Source organism: Chiloscyllium punctatum, chromosome 6 (assembly GCF_047496795.1).
Source record: "Chiloscyllium punctatum isolate Juve2018m chromosome 6, sChiPun1.3, whole genome shotgun sequence".
Taxonomy (NCBI): domain Eukaryota; kingdom Metazoa; phylum Chordata; class Chondrichthyes; order Orectolobiformes; family Hemiscylliidae; genus Chiloscyllium; species Chiloscyllium punctatum.
The window spans coordinates 77,719,164-77,735,589 of NC_092744.1; the positions used below are offsets into that span (position 1 = coordinate 77,719,164).

At 43.1% G+C, this 16,426-nt stretch overlaps 1 protein-coding gene across 1 annotated transcript in view; it reads left to right on the forward strand.

Annotated features, from left to right (window-relative positions):
* crocc2 (ciliary rootlet coiled-coil, rootletin family member 2) overlaps positions 1-16,426 on the forward strand; it is a 296,172-nt gene that overhangs the window by 221,278 nt on the left and 58,468 nt on the right. Inside the window, exon 32 of the mRNA XM_072573057.1 lies at positions 14,854-15,003. Coding sequence (XP_072429158.1) covers positions 14,854-15,003 — 150 coding nt within the window. The remainder of the gene's footprint in view (positions 1-14,853; positions 15,004-16,426) is intronic.

Sequence of the window (16,426 nt, forward strand, 5' to 3'; positions counted from 1 at the left end):
CCAATAAAGGAAAGCCTACCAAATGCCTTCTTCACTATCCTATCTACCTGCGACCTCACTTTCAAGGAGCTATGAACCTGCACTCCAAGGTCTCTTTGTTCAGCAACACTCCCCAGGACCTTACCATGAAGTGTATAAGCGGTTTCAGAGAGGAAATGAGTAGGCAAAGAGAAGCAAAGAGGAATCAGGAGAGAGGACTGGTGGCTAGCAGAAAGCATTGTCCAAAGTCTTCTACAGGCTTATAAATCATAAAGTGGTAAAAGGAAGAGTCAGGCCAATTAAAGCCCAGAAAGGGGATTTATACAAGAAGGCAGTGGGTGTGGCTGAGGTGCTAAATGAATACTTTGCATCTGTCTTTAACAAAGAAGGAGATGCCGCCCAAACTATGGTGACAGACGTGGAAACTCTTTCTCTTGAAGTGTTCAAGATTAATCTTGAAGAGGTGTTGGATAGACTGTTCATGCTTAAAGTTGACAGGTCACTGGGGCTAGATGAGAAACATCGGAGGATGCTGAAGGAAGGAAGAGGAGAGATTGCAGGGGGCACTGACTACAATCTTTCGTCTTCCCCTCAAAATTTTGGAAAATTGCAATCATCATATCCTTGTTCAAGAAATGGTGGTACAGTGGTTAGCACTGCTGCCTCACAGCACCAGAGACCCGGGATCAACTCCCACCTCGGGCAACTGTCTGTGTGGAGTTTGCACGTTCTCCCAGTGTCTGCAGGGGTTTCCTCCGGGTGCTCCGGTTTCCTCCCACAGTCCAAAGATGTGCAGGTCAGGTGAATTGACCATGTTAAATTGCCCGTAGTGTTAGGTGAAGGGGTCTGGGTGGATTGCTGTTCGGAGGGTCGGTGTGGACTTGTTGGGCCGAAGGGCCTGTTTCCATACTGCAGGGAATCTAATCAAAGATTGTCAGGATAATCCCAGCAGTTACAGACCTGTCAGTCTAACTTCAGTGGAGGGGAGCCTTGTAAACTTAATTCAGGATGGAATTAGTAGCAACATGGAAAAAGGTGGATTTAGCAGGAGGAATCACTGTGGGTTTCTAACAACAAAATTGTGTTTAACTAACTTGCTGGAGTTTTTCAAAGAGGTAACAGGCACAGTGAGGGTCATGTTGTTTATGTGGTCTACTTGTGGATCCCCAGAAGAGTCAAATGATGTTGATTATTGGTTTTTAGAGAGGAAACTGCCATCCGTACATGGTCTGGCCTACACGTGACTCCAGACCAATACCAATGTGGTTAACTCTTAACTATCCTCTGGACAATTAGAGATGAGCAGTAGATTCTGGCCTAGCCCTTATCCCTATCAATGAATATTAAAATAAAATATGATGCCAGATTTGGAAGAATTGTAAATTATGAGGAGGGTAGTGTAGAACTCTAGCAGGACATTGGCAAGTTGGTGGAGTGGGCACGTAGGTGACATCGAACATAGAACATAGAATGTAACAGCGCAGTACAGGCCATTTGGCCCTCGATGTTGCACTGACCTGTGAAAATAATCTGATGCCCATCTAAAGTACACTGTTCTATTATTCTCCATTTAAATGCCCTTACCGTCGGCAAGTCTATCGCTGTTGCAGGCAGGCCATTCCATGCCCCTGCTACTCTCTGAGGAAAGAAACTACCCCTGATATCTGCCCTAAATTTATCACCCTTCCATTTAAAGCTTTGTCCCCTCGTGTTAGCTTTCACCATCTGAGGAAAAAGGCTCTCCCTGTCCACCCTGTCTAACCCTCTGATTATCTTATACGCCTCAATTAAGTCACCTTTCAACCTTCTTCTCTCCAACAAAAACAGCCTCAGTTCCCTCAGCCTTTCCTCATAAAACCTTCCTTCCATACCAGGTAACATCCTAGTAAATCTCCTCTGAACCCTTTCCAAAGCTTCCACATTCTTCCTATAATGCGGTGACCAGAACTGCACGCAATACCCCAGGTGCAGCCTTACCAGTGTCTTGTACAGCTGAAGCATGACCTCGTGGCTCCGAAACTCAATCCCCCTATCAATAAACACCAACACACCATATGCCTTCTTAACAACCCTATCAACCTGGGTGGCAACTTTCAGGATTTATGCACCACGACACTGCGATCTCTCTGATCATCTACACTGCCAAGAATTTTACCATTAGCCCAGTATTCTGCATTCCTGTTACATCTCCCGAAGTGAACTACCTCACACTTTTCCGCATTAAACTCAATTTGCCACTTCAGAGCCCAGCTCTGCATCTTATATATGACCCTCTGTAACCTACAACATCCTTCAGCACTATCTACAACTCTGCCTACCTTCGTGTCATCCACAAATTTACTAACCCATCCTTCTACCCCACATCCAGATCATTTATAAAAATGACAATCAGCAGTGGCCCCAAAACAGATCCTTGCGGCACACCACTGGTAACTGTGCTCCAGGTTGAACATTTCCCGTCAACCAACACCCTCTGTCTTCTTTCAGCTAGCCAATTTCTGATCCAAACTGCAAAATCACTTTCCCAAAACTCTGTATTTTGTGCAATAGCCTATCATGTGGAACCTTATCAAATGCCTTACTGAAGTCCACATACACCGCATCAACTGCTTTATCTTCATCTACTTGTTTTGTCACCTACTCGAAGAACTCAATAACATTAGTGAGGCACGACCTACCCTTCACAAAATGTGTTGACTATCCCTAAGCAAACTATTCATTTCCAGATGATTATAAATTCTATGTCTTATAACCTTATCCAACACCTTACCCACAACCGAAGTAAGGTTCACTGGCCTATAATTACCAGGGTTGTCCCCACTCCCCTTTTTAAACAAGGGAACATTTGCTATCCTCCAGTCTTCTGGCATTACTCCTGTCAACAATGATGACATAACGATCGAAGGCAAAGGCTCTGCAATTTCCTCCCTGGCTTCCCAGAGAATCCGAGGATAAATCCCATCCGGCCAGGGGACTTAACTATTTTCAGATCTTCCAAAATTGCTAAAACCTTCTCTTTGTCAACCTCAATCCCATCTAATTTAGTAGCCTGTATCCCCTTATTCTCACTAACATTGCCCTTTTCTAATGTGAATATTGACGAAAAGTATTCAGTAAGTGCTTCCCCTATGTCCTCAGATTCCACACACAACTTTCCACTACTATCTTTGACTGGCCCTAATCTTACTCTAGTCATTCTTTTATTCCTGATATATCTGTAGAAGGCCTTAGGGTTTTCCTTGATCCTATCCTTCCAACAACTTCTCATATTCCCTCCCGGCTCTTCTTAGCCCTCTCTTTAGATCTTTTCTGGCTAACTTATATCTCTCAAATCACCTAACTGAGCCTTCATGCCTCACCCTCACATAAGACTTCTTCTTCCACTTGACAAGAGCTTCAACTTCTTTAGTAAACCATGGCTCCCTCTCTCGACAACTACCTCCCTGCCTGTTAGGTATATACTTATCAAGGACCCACAGTAGCCGTCCTTGAGGAAGCTCCAAGTGTGTCCATCCTCTGCAGTTTCCTTCCCCATTCTATGCATCCTAAATCTTGCCTAATCGCATCATAATTGCCTTTCCCCCAGTTATACGTCTTTCCCTGCAGTATATACCTATCCCTGCCCATTGCTATTGTAAAAATAACCAAATTGTGGTCACTATAGCCAAAGTGCTCACTTACTACAAGTCTAATACCTGGCTGGGTTCATTCCCTAGTACCAAATCCAATATGGCATCTCCCTTTGTTGGCCTGTCTACATTCTGTGTCAGAAAACATTGAATAAAAACTGACTCATCTAAACCACTTGAACTATAATATTCCCAGTCAACATTGGGGAAGTTAAAGCTCCCATAACAACTACCATGTTACTCTCGCTCCTATCGAGAATCATCTTTGCTATCCTTTCTAATACATCCTTGGAACAATTCAGAGGCCTATAGAAAACTCCCAACAGGGTGACCTCTCCTTTCCTGTTTCTAACCTCAGCCCAAACTACCTCAGTGGATGAGTCCTCAAATGTTATCTCAGCTGCTGTAATACTACCCTTGATTAACAATGCCACATCTTACCCCCCCACCCCCACCCCCACCCCGCCCCCACACTTTACCATCATCTCTGTTTTTGCTGAAACATCTAAATCCCAGAATCTGCAACAATCATTCCTGTCCCTCCTCTTGCCATGTCTCTGAAATGGCCACAACGTTGAAATCCCAGGGACCAACCCATGCTGCAGGTTCACCCACCTTATTCTGGATGCTACTGGCAATGAAGTATATTTCAAATCAGCATCCTGATTAGCGGTGTCCTCTTGTGACCTTGTAAACCTATCCCTGATCTCATACCCTCAACCTCCTGTACACTGGAACTACAATTTGGATTCCCAGCACCCTGCTGCATTAGTTTAAACATCACACCCCCACCCCCAAAGAGCATGAACAAAATTCCCCCCCCCCAGGATATTGGCACCCCTCTGGATCAGGTGAAGGCCATCCTGTTTGTAGACGACAGATGAGGCTCAATGCAGTGATGTATGAGGTGATATGTTTTGATAGGAAGAACACTGAAAGACAATATAAAATATGGGATACAACTCTAAGGGGGTTGCAGGAACAGAGGGGTTTGTGTGTATATGTACACAGATTGTTGGAGGTGATAGGACAGGTGGAGAGAGCAGTAAGTAAAGTGTACCGTGTCCTCAGATTTATTAACAGGGGCATAGAGTACGAGAGCAAGTAGATGATGTTGGGCTTGTGCAAGGTATTTGTTAGAACTCATCTGGAGTATTGTGCCACCTAGGTCTGTACACATTTATAACAAGTCTGTGAATCTCCCCATTGGAATGAGTGCAGCAGTGGTTTATAAGAATGGTTCTACAGAGGAGAAACTTCAGATTGAAGACATTGGGATTGGTCTCCTCGAACAGATGAAGGTCAAGAGGTGGCCTGGTAGAGGTTTTCAAAATCATAAGTGAACTGGATGGAGCAGATAGGGAGAAACTGTTCCTACTCTTTAAAGAAGAGGGCACTGATTTGAAGTGATTTGCAGAAGTAGCAAATATGAGGTGAGAAAAATGACTTTTTCACTCAATGCACAGTTTGAGTCCAAAATGCACTCCCTGGAAGTGCAGTGGAGGTGGGTTCAGTTGGGGCATTCAAGAGGGTGCATTGGATGACTGGATGGAAATAATGTGCAGGCTTATGGTGGGAAAAGCGAGAAACTGACAAAAGGTAATGATGCAGACGCAGTGGGCTGAATGACCTCATTCTGAGCTGTAACCTCCTGTGGTTTTGTGTTGGGATCAGGGAGTCAGTATTTCTCAGACTCAGCAGTTTAAAGTAGATGTCTGCAAGAAATTGTTGAGTCAGGTGTTCTCAGACTGTTTGGTGCAGTCAACATCATAAAATGTGAAATCTTGCCTTACCATTCTTTCAGCTTATTAACAGGAAGTCTAAGTTTCTCTTTTAAAGTAATCAGACTCGATGGGTTTTGTAAAATTTTGGAGGGCAATCTCCCCTCAGAGTCAGGAGGTTGTGATCGTGGTTCAAGACCCACTGCGGAGATCCGAGCATACAAACAAACCTAGCACCCCAGTGCAGTACTGGGGGGATGCTGCACTGTGACTTTAAAAGGGAATTGGATAAGCACCTGATGAAATTTTTAAAAATGCAGAGTTACAGGGAATGTTTGGACAGTGGGTTTATTTGAAATACACTTGCATCAAACAGATGCTGATTAGAGGGGCTTGAATGGCCTCCTTGCTATTTGTGACTCTTCAGATAATGTCACAGCTTGTGTCCTTATGCAGCAAGACCTGAATAAGGAGATGCCACATTTCAGAGGAGACAATTGAAGCCCCATCTGGACTTTCAGACAAACTTTAAAGATCACCATTTCTAATAAAATAGTGACAAATGCTCTGGCCGTAATTTGACCCACAGCCACACCTGATCATCTGATTACCAGTTGTGTGCTGGTTGTGAAATCTTGCTATGCACAGATTAACTGCCACATTTCCCACCATGATTTTATGGGATATGTTTCAGAAGTACTTCTAGTTAGTTATAAGTCAGAATTGGTGACAGCTCCACTGATCGAGTCATGCCTGACATGAGGAATATAGTTATGGTTGATGTTGGTCAGACATCTCAGCTCCAGGACATCTCTGTGGGAAATTCCTCAGGGTAGTGTCCTATTTTCAATGGTCTTCAGCTGCTTCATCGATCTCCTTGTCTTCATCGTGAGGTTAGAAATGGATATGCCTGCTGGTAGCTAAAGAGTATTGAGCACTATTTGTGACTCTTCAGATAATGTAACAGCTTGTGTCCATTTGCAGCAAGACCTGAACAACATTGAGGTCCCTAGATGAAAACTAAAGTTCATGGTACATAAGTGCCAGGAAATAAACATCTCTAACAAGTTGGCACCTAGCCATCTTCCCTTGAAATTTAACGTCATTAGTATTGATGAATCCTCCATTGTTATCACCGCATCATTACCATTGACAAGAAGCCTAACTCACCCAGGCAAATTATTATTGTGACTACAAAACCAGGTCAAGAGCTGGCAACTTTGTGGCCTGTAATACATCTCCTGACTGCAAAAACCTTCACCATCTATAAAATCACAAGTCGGAAATCTTCAATATACTTCCACTTGCCTGACTCAAAATTGTCACATGATCTTTAATGTCTACCTGTGACATGTGATGTGGGCTTTGATTTATTATCTCATCTGAAGTGTGACATCTCCCAGAGTGAATCGTGGACTAGATACAGCATGTAATGCTCAACACCATTTAGGACAAAGCTCGATCAACATCTGATCTACCACCTCCAATATTCACCCCTTCCACCAGTGCTCAGTGGCAGCAATGTGTACCCATTTCCAAGATGCACTGAAGGAAGTCAGCAAGCATCCTTCGACAGCAGTTTCCAAACCTGTAACCTCTCTTATCCAGAATGAAAAGGGATGCATGGGAATACCACCATTGATGGTGATGAGCTGTCTCATGGAGGCTCTTCGCGCTATATCTTCCTTTTCTTTTTCCTTATTCTTAAATTATTCAAAATGGCACCATTTCAAGGCAACAAATGAAAGCTTTTCACGATATTATATTGTAGTCTTACTGTAAAATACACGTGACAATAAAATCAAAATCAAAAATCAAAATCGAGTTCCCCTCCAAACGACTTATCATACTGACTTGGAACTATATCAGTATTGCTTCACTGTCACTGGATCAAAAATCCCTTCCAAACTGCATTCTAGGTGCATACAGAGCACATGGTTTGCAACGTTTCAAGAAGGCAGCCCAGCACCATTTTCTCAAGGACAATTAGGGATCAACATCAAATTAATAATTACATTTGTGAACAATTTTTTTTAAAAAGGCTTTGGGATGATTTAAGGCGGGGCAATTTATAGAATTCCTACAGTGTGGAAAAAGGCCCTTCAGCCCAACAGTCCACATTGACCCTGTGAAGAGTAAACCATGGAGACCCATTCTCCTACCCTACTTCTCTACGTTTATCCCTGAACACTACAGGCAATTTAGCACGGCCAATTCATCTAACCTGCACATCTTTGGATTGTGGAAGGAAATCCTCATGGGAGAGTGGGCAAATTCCACATAGACAGTCAACTGAGGCTGGAATCAAACCCAGGTCCCTGATGCTGTAAGGCAGCAATGCTAACCACTGAGCCACCATGCCGACCCAAAATGTGATGCAAATTCATCACTGAGTGACTTATGGATTAGCTGCAGGAGCAAAATGACCATTCAGTTGTCCTGATCATTACAAAAAGTCAACTGCTTCATTAATGTAACCCTGCACTACACCTTGCCCCTTCACTCCTCATCCCAGCCAGTCATCTAGCAGACAATCAGACCCTAAACTGTATATTCATTTATCAAGACAACTCTGATGAGGAACATAATGAGTGTGCTTCCTTCTTCAGTACTGTGCTCTGTATCAGATGCACTTTGGCACATGCAAAAGCAACAATTAGTATTTAATGTTCGCCATCGGTAAATCCCTTAACTGTCATGGCCATAACATGCACTTTATGTTACTTGGAAGGGGGGGGGGAAGGGGGAAATTATTTGCCTTTCTGAAAAATTAGATTAACTGAACTATTTATGTTCCTTTAAGGTCATACCTGGCCGTTTTAACCAGAGCAACTGCTGCCATATCAATTATCTTATGGGCTGAAACTTACCTGTATTTTTATCTGTGTTGTTTCAACTGGCAGTCAGCCTCTGAAAATGTTATTTGAATTGATTGCAGAGTTAGCGTGCGTAAAACAAATAAATCCAAATGAATTCTAGTAACAGTCTTTGATAAGGGATTGATTTGAACTTCGTTCTGTAGTTTAAAACGTGTGACTGTAAATCAGCAGCACACTTAATAGCTCTCTCAATTTTTATTTCTGCTGACTTCAATGGAAGCAAGGATCAGAATTGATGTAAAACAGGTTGCAAATTTTCAGCTTGCACATTTTACACTGTCAAACAGCACCCTGATGATTTGTGAAAAATCTAATCGTCGCAGCCATATCGAGAGAATATCCTCACAATTATTCTACCCCAGTAAATGATTCCCATTCTGCATCCTTAAAAATATGAGAATTGAACCTAAACCATCAGTGGTTGCTTTTGCTTCCTTATGCTGTCGCTGTGTGTCATGTAACATGGAAACAGACCCTTCAGTCAATCCAGTCCATGCCGAACATAATCCCAAACCAAATTTGTCCCACCTGCTTGCTCCTGCCCCATGTCCCTCGGAACCTTTCCTATTTAAGTACTTATCCAAATGCCTTTTAAACTAATAACCTCCATGGTTTGACTTCAGGATATCGAGCAAAGAAATAGGCAAAATAGCAAACTGTGGGTTAAATGCGGCATAGTGGCTCAGTGGTTAGTATTGCTACCTCACAGCACCAGGAACCCAAGTTTGATTCCACCTTGAGGTAACTGTCTGTGTAGAGTTTGCATGTTCTCCCCGTGTCTGTTGGATTTCCTCTGGGTGCTCCAGTTTCCTCCCATAGTCCAAACATGTACAGTTAGCCCACAGTGTGCTGGGAAGTGCAACGTCACAGAGATAGTGTGGGTCTTCAGAGGGTCAGTGTGGACTTGATAGGCCGAATGGCCTGCATCCAAGCTGTAGCAAATCTATGATTTCCTTGCTGTAGGAATAGAGAGAAATCAGGATACGTTATCCTTAACTCCAATTGCCCCGTTAAGCGTGTAACTGAATGGAGTAATTCTTACAGCACGGTGACTCAGTGGTTAGCACTTCTGCCTCACAGTGGCAGGGACCTGGGTTCAATTCCAGCCTTGGGTGACTGTCTGTCTATGTGAAGTTTGCACATTCTCCCCGTGTCTGTGTGAGTTTCTTCCGTGTGCCCCGGTTTCCTCCCACATCCAAAGATACGCAGATTAGGTGAATTGGCCATGCAAAATGCCCATAGTATTCAGGAATGTGTAGGTTAGGTGCATTAGTCAGGGGAAATGTAGGAGAATAGGTCTGGATGGGATACTCTTTGGAGGGCCGGTGTGGATTTGTAGGGCCAAATGGCCTGTTTCCACACTGTAAGGATTCTATGATTCTTGTCTTCTCAACTCTTAGATGACACAAGGCTTCGTGGTGTGAAGAGCACATTAATTTTCACATAGAAAAATAACTCTGTGCAATTGAATTGCAGAATGGTTACAGCACAGAAGGTTAATTCATGTTTCAGAACTTTCCAATAAAAGCCAGTCTTGTTCGTCAGTTAACAAACTTATCCCTGTTTGGCAGCTACCCATGTGGATCCTGTCAGTAATGCTCAAATGGATGGACAAAAACTCTTTCTAGCAACATCTTTGTTTTCAGGCTCCTTGGTACTAATTTGTGTCTTTGTGCCAGCACCAAAGAAAATCCAATTCTTCTTGGGTATTTTGAAATGGCTGGTAGCCAGGTTTAGAGCTCCAAGTTTAGGGAAGACCCAAAAGGCAAGGAATGGGAAAATCAGCACAGCAACACACCAGCTGCATCCAATTACCCCCATGACCCAGGACAACCTTCACCGAACGTGTTGTGCATGAAGAAAACTAACATTGTGCAAATATCTCCCAACACTCCCCGAGCCTGCGCATTTTGTGCTGAACACAAGATATTTCAGCCTGTTGAGAATATCCGTAAATCAGTCTTCAAATCCTTCTCTATCATATGGCAAATTAAAAAAACTCATTTCATGTATCCCAGTTTTCAATGACCTGTCAATGAAGTTTCAGTACCTCTATTCCTCATTTTGAAGAGCATTTCTGTTTATCTCTATCATTCCAATGTATATATTCTTCTGTCTTTCTTCCCTCCATGAGCCTACCTTTCCATCTCCACTCGTTCAATGTGTCTGTGCCTCAATCATCGATCTTTCACTTTGCCCCTTTTGATTACATTTTTTGTTTTATGTTCCACTGTTGAACATTTATGGTGTTCTATTGCAACCATTCTCCACCCCAGAGTATGTTCCAAATTTAAGCCAAACGTCAAAAAAGTCTCAAGAGATAGAATTAACTCGTTTTATTTTCAGCCCAGGCTTTTGAGCTCAGGAATGAATTAGAGATTCAGTTAGACATAGTTTAAGGAGGGAAATAATTACAGGGCAACCTTGTTTTTCTGAATGACACGGGCAGGGAGCATTTTGTTTAGATAATCAAATGTTCGGATAATACAGCGTACTCAAGCACTGGGACCTTGATCTTTGTTTGGATAACCAAGGTTTGGTTAATCGAGGTTGTACTGTGCTGAGATTCCTACACATAGAAGCATAGAAAATAGGTGCAGGAGTAGGCCATTCCACCCTTTGAGCCTGCCCCACCATTCAATACGATCATGGCTGATTATGCAATCTCTCTATCCCACTCCCGCTTTCTCTCCATATCCCCTTGATCCTTTAGCTGCAAGGGCCACGTCCAGCTCCCTGTTGAATATATCTAACGAACTGGTCCCACAGCTTTCTGTGGGAGAGAATCACACAGGTTCATGCCCAATTTATACATGCACCAATGATGCTAAACAGCTACTGTCAGAGAGACTTAACTTTAGTGGGAATTAGTTGTTAATCTGCAAGGTAAAATTATTTCAAAGTAGTTAGGGACAAGAAGCTTCGGGGTTTGGGGGGGTGTATAGCAATAATATTACTGAATGCCTCCTGAAATGTGGACAGACAATCTGACCATGTGGTGTCTGTGACATTGTGCAAAGCTGAGGATGACTCCTCTGCTGCTGTTATCTCTGTTCAGACAAGGAGAGAGCTTTTTGTGTGTTTGTTTTGGCAAAGGGCCAACACACCAAGATTTGTCATAATCCTAACAGTGCTTAATAGAGAGCAGCATTGGAGGCCTGAGTGGAAAAATGGGGGAGTTGGGGGGGTGGGGAGGGGAGGTGTCTTGGTTTAGAAAGCAATTGCCACCTCTCAGTCAAATAATCTGTCTTAACTCTCCCTATTGCTGAACTGTGTGTAGGAAATTAGTCACCAATTTTTCCATCAATGTTGTAATTAGCAGGAGGTATTTTTCAAGAAGGTCTTGACACTGCTGAGGAGGTCTCAGAACGGTATAGAGGCTAATCTTGGTTCAGCAATGGAAACTCTTGGCTCAGGACAACTCTTTTCCAGCACAGTGTTAATGTATTAGTGCTTGATGATCCAACTTTGGTACTGGATTCGCTTGATGCATGGTATTGTGCGTAGAATCTAATCAGCAATTGTTGAAACTTTCCAGGTTGGTGATCGATATTCTTCCACGTTTGCAGTTAGTCATACCTGCCTAGAGTGCACCTAATGACCACTATGATCTGGAGCACATTGTGTTTTGTCCTGTATCTAACTGATGGTTCAGAGATGTGATATAGAATGGCTGCTGCATATACGAGCACATCCGACACTTTGTGAAATCTACTGCCTTCTCAGAAGGCAGGCTTAAAAGCATTATCATAGAATTCCCACATTATGGAAGAAGGCCACTCAGCCCATCGAGTTCACTCTGTGAAGAGCATCCCACCCAGACCCGCCTCATCCTTCTAACCCTGCATTTTCAAATGGCTAATCCACCTTGTCTGCACATCCCTGGACACAATGGGCAAATTAGCATGGCTAATCTACCTAACCTGCACATCTTTAGACTGTGGGAGGAAACTCACACAGACACAGGGAGAACGTGCAAACTCCACACAAACATGGCCCGGGGCTGGAATTGAACCTGGGTCTCTGGTGCTGTGAGGTAGCAATGCTAAACACTGAGCCACCATGCACCAATTGTCCCATTATTAGGGGACAAGCCCCAGATTCAAGCCAACAAACTGTTGAGAGGCATAATTAGACAAAGTGCAGTCTTTGCACAAAGATGGGTCACTTCCCTCAATTCCTCACTGTTGGAAAAGATGTGCTTTTTCTGACAATCTAGATTGAAGCTTACCTTCAAGTTCATTGTTTCCAGGTTAACAAGTCCTGGTTTTCAGTACAGGGTGGCCAATGCTGACCTGACTATTCTGACATCTCTAATTAAGGGATAAATGAGTGAAAGAGAAAGTAAAGCACTTTTTAAAATCATGAGGGGAGGGGCTTTGGCCTGTTGAGCTGTCACTTGCTGAGAGCATCAAGTTACACCTAATCTTAAAATAGTGAGGAAATGTAGTTATCAAAAACTTACTGCCTTTCTGCCACGGTTTTGCTATAATCGTAGTAGAATGTCTAAACATTTGGTGACTTAAGATCATAATTGCTTCAATCCAAGGATGCTTAACGTAAAATAATTGATGGTGATGGCGTACAAGAGATTCTGCATGCGGATTATTTGAGTTTTGGATTAGTTTACAAAACTCCTAAAACACCAGTGCATCCGATTGTCCAGCTACCTCTGAATTTTTCAAGTCCTCTTGACTTCTTTCTGTGGACAAAGTGTTGTATTAGGCTGTTAGTACCTGAAGGGGTTAATTGACATCACAAGAATTGAAGTGAAATGTGCTGTAAAGGAACAATTCCAGAAGGAGCTAACCAGTGTTTATAACTAGTTGCTCTCCTCGTGCTAATCTACAGGTTGTTAATGTGAATTCACTGCAACGGGGATTGGCGATTTGGGGACATTATTTCTAAAGCTCAAACTTTTAAAACGTGTGTTGGCTATAATGCGATTACATCGCCAACACTTTAAGCGCTGTTTCTAAAGCCTGATTTTTCTCTAATGCGGGGTTGCACAAGAATGCAACTATCGCGCTACAGAAGACCTACTTGTACATACCAAACAGTGATGTGTATTTACTCTTTAACTCCAGCTTGAGGTCTTGTGGAGCACTTTACTGTCAGTCAGATCCAATGTGACTATTTATTAAGTACTATGTAATGAACCTAAAATAAAACAATCAACTGTGGGTGATGGAGAAACTCAGCAGAGAAAGCAGGGTTAATGTTCTTCAGAATGTGGTGAACCTTTCTGCTTATCAAGCCAATACTCCCTTCTGCCTGATATGGGCCTGGTATTTCCCCAATTGGTATCAGTGACTTAAACTACTCCAAATAAGAGGATTGGTGACAGTGAATTTATCCAGGACGTCTCAGATGGTTCCCTGTATGACGTATATCGCAATTATGGTTTTTGTCTTATGTGCCAATAAGTGGAAGAAATAACTAAAAGCCAAAGTGCCCTTCCCCCCCCATCTCCCCTTTCCTAAACCTTCAGGCCCAGAAAATAGCCAGCTTGCTTCGGAAGCAGCAGCACTCTGCATTTGGGAACAGAAACCATGCGTGAAATTCCTCGTCCTAATAGCCCTGCAGTGCAGAGCACAGAGCAGCAGATTTTCCTTCTGCTAGCGCAGTGATGCCAATGAGCATGAGACAGATTAGCCAGAACCACCATTATGGCAGATGGTAAAACTAGATTAATTTCCCTGGCATTTTCTGCTAAGGTTCTATCAAAAAAAAAGGCCTATGCATGTTTTGACCTCAGTAATGGATGCAATTACTAGTAATTACCTGCCCCATTGTGTTTTGAAAGATTGAGCAGTTTAGGAGTCTTTTTCCCTAGAAGAGAGAAGACATGAAGGTCTTTAAAGTTATGAAATAGTTCAATAGGTCAACTCAGGCAAACTGTTTCCACAGTGGAGCGGTTCTAGGAGTTTAAATACAATGTAGGAGCAAATTACTGCAGATGCTGGAATCTGTACTGAAAACAATAATGCTGGAAATCACAGGGGTTCAGGCAGCATCCATGGAGAGAGAGCAAGCTAACGTTTTGAGTCTAGATGACTCTTCATCAGAGCTGACGTGAAGTATAGAGGGGGCAGCATTTGTGCAATAGTTGGGGGAGGAGGTAGAATGCTGGAGGAGAAAGGATGCTGATAGTTCAGATTAAGTGATCAGAACATGAGATCGGCAGAACAATGGTGTGCCGACTGGCCAGACTGGAAAGAACAGACAGTCCCCCTGGAGTGAGGGGAGAGGAGACAGGACATGGTGACAGAGAACATAACAAGTAAAGCTAAAAAGAAAGGGAAGAAATGGGAGTGTGAAGGTGTTGAAATGTTTCTTTAACACTCAAAATCAAATCAAGAATTCAGGAGAATTCCGGTGAGTGGCTAGAACATGGAACTTACTATCACAAGGAACGACAAAGGTGATTAGCATAGATATGTATAAGACAAAACTAGATAAACACAAGTGGGCGAAAGGAATCAAAAATCTCCTGATCAGGTTAGAAATAGGGTCATGAGGTACACAAGCATTAGAACAAACCAGTTTGGATGCAGGGCATGTGCTGTTGGTATAACACACTTTTCTGTGCGTGCTTCACTGTTTTTGGAGAACATAGTTGATTTGTTTTTGTGTTTGCAACAGGAGCGGCTGGACACCATCAATCAGGGATTCTCGGAATCAAAGAAAAAGAACCATGGTTTAGTGGAACGTGTGCAGTTGTTGCAGAATGCACAGGCAGGTCTGGAGCTGAGGTGCTTGGAGCTGGAGGGACAGAACCGGCAACTCCAGGAGGTAGGCAATAGAAACTGAGGGGGCCGTGCCCATGCAGAAGTATCATTTCAAGAGTCAGGTTTTCAGCATACTTTGAGGATTAAGTGGTGCCATTGTTGGGAGCACGCACTGCTGAATAAAACAGCAAGAAATTGATTGCTTTTTCCTGACCTGTCTTTGGATTTATTCCAGTTTACATGTTCTCCTTACCCGATGATGTCCGCTCAGACTGGTGGGCATCTGATTGCATGGGCGCTAAAATTGTTTGGGTATCTCCTCATGCCGAGGTAATTGGCAGGGTGGGCAGTGAGTGCAGCATCGTCAAGCCCAGTCCACTGACCCGACTGCCATCCACATTTGTATTTTCCAACAAGAAATTGGATTCTGTTGAGGAACTTGAATTCTGGTAGACTTTTGTTCATCCAACCAGCCCATCCCTTCTCAGCACAAAGTGTACAGTAAAACATGAGTGCTGGTACATAAGCCTCTGAGACCAGTTAAATACTCATACATTCTGGAGACCAAACCTGGAAAGTCACTATTTTATTGTAGCTGGTTACCACAACAGACAGTTCAGTCACCCACTGAGTTATCTAGGAGGCTGATTTCTGTGAAATCTGTTCCTGAGTTATTTCTGAGTAATATAAAAGGTCATCAAAAGAAGAAACAACTGCTGATATCAGCAAGAATCTAGATGCTATTAGCTTCAGTCAACATCATGTGTGCCAGTACAATCTCACCAGTCTTTAAAACAGAAACCCAGAATGTTGCTATATACTGTGACCATTCCCTCGCCACAATGTGATTTCAGGAATGGTGAAATAATTTTAAGTTTCTTGGAATTTGAGTTTTCCCTCATTAATTCCCTGGTCACTATTGCCATAACATTATTCTCTGGCCAGGAGAGGAGGGGGTAGCCAACGAGGGGTTTAAAAGCAGGGTCACCCACTTCAGTGGTCTGTGGGACCCGGGGCTACATCCTCATGCGTTTGTTGACTCATTCGTGGGATGTGCGCATCACTGACTATTTCCCATTCCCAAGAGGGCAGCTAAGAGTCAACCACATTGCTCTGGATCTGGAATCATATGGAGGCCAAACCAGGCAAGGAAAGCAGATGTCCTTCCCGAAAGTTGGGACATCAGTGAACCTGCTGGTTTGTTACCAATAATCAACAGTGGATACATAATTCCTACTGGCAAGTTTTTTTTTAATTCCACCTTTTATTTTTGTAATGATTTCAAATTTCACCATCATGGTGAAATTCGAACCCATGTCCCCAGAACATTAACATGGATTACTAGTCCAGTGACATTACCACTACATCAGGTCAGCTAGTATATCAATGACTGTAGCCTAATGGAGGGCTAATGATTCTCTCTGAGCAGTGCCATTGGGAATAGAGGCCATTGTTGGGACTACACCTGAAAGAAGAGATGCACTGAA